Below are 7521 nucleotides of genomic sequence, written 5' to 3' on the forward strand. Positions count from 1 at the left end.
GACTCACGTAAGCAGCCCTGGGCCTCAACTTTGTTATTGCTCACTTGAAGCAGGACAGAACTTGTTTACTACCTGAGGAGCTGAAGTGAGATGCAAGGTCTTGGTCTTTGAGAGTTTAATCTTTACAGATACATAAAGGTCACAGGGTTCCAACTCACTTCCATTGCTAGGCAATAGCTCCTTACCCCAATCCTCAGGTCTGAAGTTCAGGACTTTATTACAAGCCACCTTTAACCATGAAGCTACACAGCAGACACTGCTTTAGTGTAACTTAAGGCCATAGTCATGTGCTTTGAATTTTATAGTAAGAACATAATAATTTGGAATACAAAGACTAAAGACAAGGCTGAGCACATCTGAGTGCCAGATTTTACAGTGCCACCCTTCTTTTGATGTTAAGCATGTAACTACAAGCTAATGGATAACTGACATTGACTCCCATTCCATGTAGTGGGAGAGACTAGAGATGAATGTTGTATATCCAAGGAAGCTTGCCTTCCAGAAAGCCCAGTCTTCCACTCCTGTACAGATAGCATTCAAACAATGTTGGATTCCCAGAAATTGACCATAAACAGTCATAGTTTTGACCAAAGTGCATGCAGAAGTAAGTTGATACGGTGCATGAAAATATGCCCAGCCTTTGTCAGTCACACTTATGCTCTGGGCACTGTAGTACTGCTCAAGTCTGACAGACTAAAATCAAACTATGTTCCTCTACCTAGCAGCAAAGTCATGAAGAGTGTAAACAGTAATTTCCTACTGAAACATGAAAACTAAGCATTAGTATCTCCATTTCAATAGAGCTGTAAAAGGCCTTTAGGAATTGAGGTATCTACAGACAGCTCAGCAGACAGAGCTTTCAGCAGTGCAGCCTGCATTGCTTTCAAGTGTCCTGATGACTATACATAAGAACAGTGGACAGTATGCTCTTTCCACAAGTTTAATAGAGTTACAAAAGGATACCACTGGTCTATACACAACACATGGCTAACACATACACTGCATTGTCACTACAGTCAACAGGGCTTGATGTACAGATATTGATCATTAACATCTTCTATGAAGGTACTGTCAACGGAACAAACTTCCCTTCAAGTAAAAAAGTTACTCTTTATACCTATAGCATGATCCCTTGACTCAGATGCAATGACTTAGTCAAAGTTCAGTAACTGATGCTTGCTTTTTATGTAAGGCATACTAGTTTCCACTCAGACTGAAAGTTTATTTCTGCTTGGAGAAATACTCTTTACTTTTCTGAACATCAGGCTTGATTGTGTCACTGCCAGGCTTCCAGCCAGCTGGGCACACTGAAATGATAAGAATGTTTAAGTCTTACCAGCTGCTCCTGCAGAACATGTTTTATACAACATTAAAGCAAACTAGCAACTCAAAACATGTATACATCTTTGCAACATACAGAAGGTGCATTATTCAGTGTGGCATTATGTTCAGTTCATTTTACTCATTTCCATTTGTTCACTAGGTAGTAGCACCCAAGGAATGAGGTGTTTGCCCATTGAACAGTGGGCCCTTAATACATGCACCCCTTCCCACTCTGCTTAAAAGCTTCTCAAAAGCTTGACAGCAAGCTAACTTGGGTCAGTGAGGCTGTACAACTATTACAGTACACTTCTCTCCTTTGATCCAGTCAAGTCTATATTCTCCTTGTCTTTACTCAACCCTAGTCCCATTCTCCAGTTTAAAGGGGAGGGGAAAGAAGAGTTAAACTGTCTGTAGTTCCCCATATGGCTATCAAAAGGCCACCAAGATGCAGAGGTTGGAAGGCCTCAAAATTGCAGTGGCCTTTTTTTTTTTAATTCCTGCAGAAAAGCTACCAGCCTCAAGCACCTTATTACTCTTGAACTATGGGCACAAAGACTCTCAACCATTTTTCCCTCACTATACATTGACATAAAGATCAGTAGGCTTCCTGGGAATTTAAATGCTTTGTCTAACAGACTGCGTAAAACATTGCATTAGTACTGCTGGTCCCAACCTACCAAATTGGAGAGCAGTCTAAATTATGCTTACCCTTGCAGGCTAAGCTATTACATGTTCTTTATTTCTGTCACAATTACCTGCTGTGCACAGATATATGTACTTAGCACCTTTCAGTAAACCTCAATTTAACCTTCCTAGTTAATATTGTTCTCTACAAAAAACATTTAAGACTGGAAAGAGGAAGAATTCTTACCTTCTCCATGTTTATCTGTAAACTGGAAGGCCTGGACAAGTCTGAGGGTTTCATCAACAGAACGGCCAACAGGAAGATCATTGATTGTTATCTGCCTCAAGATCCCCTTCTCATCGATTATGAACAGACCTCTAAAAAAAGAAAAAAAACCACACACAACCCTCAAGTTAAACACAGCTTTTGAAAGACTGATTAGACTGAACTGAGTTTCAAAAACTCAAATCTCAATATTCCATTGTAGCAGTAAGTTGCATCATCTAGTATTACTGACCTCTTCCTAAAAATTAATACCTCTGGTGTATGCACAGCACTGAAACATTAGCAGTTGAAAGCCTACCATCCAGCAGGAACTAGGAGGGACAGGAGGTAAGTCAAAACACTGATGCAGGAAAGCAATGCTTCCTATTTAAGGAAGATACTAGTGGAAAAACAAAATGGAAGAGAAATCCAAAGAAAAGAGTAAATTGAAGGAAAGGCATTCTTACACTCCAAGAAAAAGTACACACACTTTTCTGAAAGAAACCCAACCCAGCAATGGCTCATCAGTTGGTCTTCCAAAGTCATGTTAAGATTTAGCAGAAGTCCAGCACACTCAGCAACTTTAACTGAACAGTCAACTAAAAGATAAGGCTTGGGTGTCAATTAATCTGTACTTTAATCACCAGACTAAATACTTGTAATCACTTTCATGACTATGTAGCTCTTGCATTATCAATGTTTGCAGAAGCTCACCTGCATGAGACTCCTGCACTGTGCCAACAGGTAATCAAAGGGAAGCAGCAGGTATTTATCTAGCTTACCAGAACCATAAAAAGTCTAAACGCTAAGGAGAACCAAGTACTATCTCCCCTTGTAGGAATGTTGGATAGCTTGAAGCACTTTGCACCTAGAATAGCTAATGGCTTCAGTTTGCTGCAGGTGTTCAAGTATATGCAAGCTCTGTGTTCATCTAACATGCTCCCCATATTGTTACATACAACTTCCACAGCAAGTTTACCTTCCTGCATATTACCTGTATGCAATACCTTCATCCTCTTTAAGTACTCCGTATTCTTTGGCAATGGCACGTTTTGTGTCAGAAATCAAGGGGATTTTCATAGTACCCAAACCACCTTGTTTCTTAGGAGTGTTGATCCTAAACAAAGGAAGTTTAAATGTTACAAATATGGACAGTTCAGAATAAAGTATAACATACAACAGAAGCTGATTCTTTCTGCAATATCATACTGGGTCTGCCATGAAGCAACAGAAGAACTGAACAGTATGCTCAGTTCTGTTCAGAAGCACCTGGCACTACCAATACTTCCCAAGTGCCTTTGATACTTCAATAATCAAGTTTGAGTACACTCAGGATTCAGTTCCTGCAAGAACTAGGACCAGGCAAAACATTCTATTAGGTTAAAAGGCAGATTCTTACCAGGCAAGGTGACAAAAGTGAGAGTCAACAGAAGCTCCAATTACTTCACAGTTAATTTTCTTGAATTCATCAGCTCTGTCACTGTATGCAATAATTTCAGTTGGACAGACAAAAGTGAAGTCCAGGGGGTAGAAGAAGAACACAACATATTTTCCTAGAAGAGCAGTATAACCAGTTAATCTCTTACCTTTGTAAGAGTTGTCATATTCAATATCAACCATTCAAATACTGATAGAGGAGAAAGGGCTTGATACAACACTACCTTTAAAGATTAAATGGCAAACTACAGATACTTATATTTTAAGACTTGCTATATAAGTAGCAAGCCCATAAAGCACCTAGGGGATCTACACTTCAGCCAAATACCATTTACAACACTCTTCAAGGCCACTCTACAGCTAGTGAATGCAGAACCCTACACAACTGAAGTCTCCAAAAGCAGACTGTCAAATTTGACAGGGAATGCCTGTCTCCTGGGTCTACTCCCATAGGCCTGCGAGGAATACGCCTAGTACCTACACTAGTAGTCAACCATAGGGTCTTCTAACAGAGTGCAGAAATGCCGTAGGGCTAAAAGGCGATAAGCCAAGGAGACATTTTAATTGAGTGGGTAATAGTCTATACCTACTCACCACCCTCATGCACCCCAAGGGCCACAACATCATTAGAAATGTCTTTCTAAAGCCATCCACATTAGTACTACAATACTTCAGGCTTTCCCTTTGATTTTAGTAAGATTTTTTGGCAAGGCAAACATTTTGCCAGTACTCTAGAGAAAGGAACTTCATTGGTTAGAGGAAAGAATCTACTTTCCATCAACAGAAAGCCTACAAGAGAAGACTTTGCTGTTCCACATAGTTTGGAGATGTTACATCAGTCTCACAGCACGACAGACAAGGCAAATAAGCCTGATCCAAGAGTACAGTTCAGAGGAGTTTTATGCTAATTAGCAACAATTATCACAGCTGGGACATTCAGCTATGCTGCTGACAGCCTCCCAAGCTTACTCCAGCCATGACTGAGAACCACTGCAGAAGTTGTGTACTTCAGTCCACTGCCAAGTGGTCACTATTACTTCCAAACCAAACCAAGATGTATCCGTAGGTGCCCTCCACTCCTGCATATGGCCACATTATATCTGTGTAATTAGACAAGCACATAAGCTTACCTTTATAGTCAGAGAGTTTAATGTCTTTGAATTGTCCATCTGGCATTACAGCCGTGGCAGTAAAGTCAGGGGCTGGTTTTCCAATGAAAGCCTTTCCTGAAGCCATCTTGATTTAATCTAGATAGAAGTTAATAACAATACAGTTTAGATAGTAATATATTTGCACTTGGAAGTAATCATTTATTCAAAGTATCTTACTAATTTAGATTGAACACAAAAGACAGTTTATCAGCACTTGGTCTCACAACACAAGGCTTAAGGGTGAAATTAGTTTTAACTTTGTCACCTGGGTGGTCCAGTCAAAACACTAACTTTTTTCCTAAAGAAGCAGCACAGTAAGATGCAGTTCAATAATCACAGCCTGGATCTCCAGACCAAGCCACTACATAGATTACTAGCACTTCAAGATCTATGGCTCATTAGCCTCTTTAATGATACAGTAATCATTACCTTCAACCAGTAACAGCTCAGTCTGGGAAAGGGCTAGCCCAGAGTTTTAGCAGTACTCAGTAAGTCTTCCCATTCCACTTAACAGACAAGAGTTAGGAGGTCTGGTTTTTAGAACTTTTGATGAGGAGACCCTTGTTCAATTTTACAAGGGCATTTAAGACAAACTTTATCTTCCTGTTGATTCCAGAAGAAAAGAACTTTTGTTAATCTCCAGAGAACAGTGCTCCGCATAACTACACATTAGCCTTTCAAATACTTAAACCTTGTTTTATTTGCAACTAGAATGACTCATGGCATACAAGGGAATCACATTTTATGTTAACAACTAAAGTTTCACCAAGCGTTAAGTCAGTACAGCCAGGTTGTTTCTCCCCCCACGTCTACGGAAAAAGAGCATACACAAGGACAAGAAAACTCTACTTCTGGCTGCCTGCCCTAAAAGCTAGTAATTTGTAAGACACCCTGTACAGTATTTTTGCTCAGTCTGGGAATGCAGTGTATCATTTTGGAATTTCACTTACATCTAGAGCATAATCTTTTAAATAGGTAACTTTATGACTCTTGTTCCTTCAACTCACAAAATCTTCTTAAAATTGATTTCGTGCAAGTCATTCTATACACTGCTACAAGCACTAGCTGCCTTGGAGGTAAAAAAACTTCTAAAAGGTTAGCATGAGTCTCACGTTGCTAAGGAAAGCAGAGATTCAAAGATTCTTCCAAGTCTTGCCTGCAAGGCACTAAATCCATTCTTAAAAAGGTTGAGAGCATCTCACTTCTTGGCTCCTCCCCCCTTGCCAGACACTTCTTCCTGGAGAACTAGCCCATAAGTCATAAGCATTTGTCTTTCAATCCAAATTTAGTCTTTTTAGTAATGGTTTTCCCTTCGAGAGTTTCTCTTACATACCCTGACAGTATATGGACAGTAATCATCTAACTCTCCGTTTTCATTTTGGGAAGTGCCAAAGTGTTCAGCATTTCTAACTGCCTTTTGCAACAAAGCTCTTTATCCCCACGTTCATCCAAAAGTTTGGTCTTCAACTGCAGCAGACTGGGAGTGAGTTTTGTGAAGGAAGGTGGCCAAAACTACAGAGCCTTCACAGGATTATCCTGAAGCAGCCTAGCAGGAGGGCATCAATAATCTCTCCAAGCATCACACATAGCCACGAATGCAGGTGCAATTCTGAAACTGCAGTTCTCCAAGAGGGACAGAGGGACAGCCATTGCACAATATTTATTCCAGATGCCTCCAACTAGCAAGAGCTGTTTTGTCCGGAGTGCATGACCCCACATTTTGTCACTGAATTGCATTCTTTTCCATTACTCAAGCTCAAGGTCATCCTTTTGCCCAGTACTATGCCAGTCCTCCTATATTTATTCCATCAGAAATCCACTGGAGTATTTCACTAGGTATTCAATGTCAAATAAAAGCTATCAGACTGCTCTTTGATACTTCCCCTTTCTAAACTACAAGTTATTGCCCCCTTTTTAGGTATCATGAAAGTCTCGTAACACTGGCAGGAGATTTCAGTTGCCTTGTACTGCAGAAGAACCATCTGCTTTCCTCAGAGCACCTCCTGCGACCCGCCGCCATTTCTGCTTTTCTGTGCAGGGTTAGCGTGTGCTCTCACATGTTCTGCTTGGATTTTTAGCCACAGTGTTTCCTAACCCACAGAGGAACAGACCACAGACTCAGTGTTATTTCCTTCATTCTAGAGGAAAGAAGAATAGACACTGCAAATCAAGGACACCTGAATCAGGTCAGAGTATCCTTCTGTTGCTCATAGCCACACATGGCCTCAAATATCTTCAAACTGCAATTATAGTAAGCCAGGCCTGCACTCTTAACTAGCAATTCATACCTTCAGGATATCTTGAGCAAAAAGTGAAAGGCCATTTCAAAACACACTATCAGCCTCCCACTTTGCTACCTTCAGACTGTCACAAAAGTGCGGTTAAGCTACCGAGCTGCGGTCAGAGAACAGCGATATTGCCATCGATCTCTTCGGTTCGAGTACACCGCAGCCAGGTACACGCAGACCACGACACGCGTTTTGCAGAAAAAAACCCGAAGCGAATTCAAAGCGCTCACCTACGCAAAACGCCACTGCATTGCTCAGCGACAGGAGACACCTGCCCCCTTGCACACCCCCACCAAGCTGAATCCAACGCTTTTTTTTTTTAAAGGCTTAGAAGCGAGGTGCCGAGAGGCTCGCCGGTCGCCTACCCTTGAGCCGACGCCTCCAGCCCAGCAGGGCGGGGGATGCGCTGCAAGGCCGCTCCGTTCCCGGCGGG

At 41.3% G+C, this 7521-nt stretch overlaps 1 protein-coding gene across 2 annotated transcripts; it reads right to left on the reverse strand.

Annotated features, from left to right (window-relative positions):
* Positions 1 to 924: 924 nt before the first annotated feature.
* Positions 925 to 4905, reverse strand: LOC104156469 (peroxiredoxin-1). Of its 2 annotated transcripts, none has more exons than XM_009709269.1 (5): positions 4780 to 4905; positions 3612 to 3765; positions 3207 to 3329; positions 2195 to 2325; positions 925 to 1307 (listed from the first exon to the last, which is right to left on the reverse strand). In XM_009709269.1, exons 1-5 carry the CDS (start codon positions 4883 to 4885, stop codon positions 1222 to 1224), a joined length of 600 nt encoding a protein of 199 aa, XP_009707571.1. In that variant the 5' UTR covers positions 4886 to 4905; the 3' UTR covers positions 925 to 1221. The 2 variants fall into 2 exon arrangements, with proteins under 2 accessions (XP_009707571.1, XP_009707570.1); XM_009709268.1 differs by having other exon boundaries at positions 927 to 1331; positions 4780 to 4891.
* Between the last annotated feature and the right edge of the window lie 2616 nt (positions 4906 to 7521).

The sequence above is a fragment of the Cariama cristata genome, unplaced genomic scaffold, assembly GCF_000690535.1.
Source record: "Cariama cristata isolate BGI_N322 unplaced genomic scaffold, ASM69053v1 scaffold1911, whole genome shotgun sequence".
Taxonomy (NCBI): Eukaryota; Metazoa; Chordata; class Aves; order Cariamiformes; family Cariamidae; genus Cariama; species Cariama cristata.

Bases quoted from the DNA above. Each gene is read 5' to 3' on its own strand.
- LOC104156469 (XM_009709268.1), bottom strand. From the start codon at position 4,885: ATGGCTTCAGGAAAGGCTTTCATTGGAAAACCAGCCCCTGACTTTACT. The intron at 2,326-3,206 runs GTAATATGCAGG...TTCTTTTTTTAG, and splicing joins GATGAAGGTATTGCATACAG to AGGTCTGTTCATAATCGATG. The intron at 1,332-2,194 runs GTAAGAATTCTT...GCAGCTGGTAAG, and splicing joins TACAGATAAACATGGAGAAG to ACTTAAACATTCTTATCATT.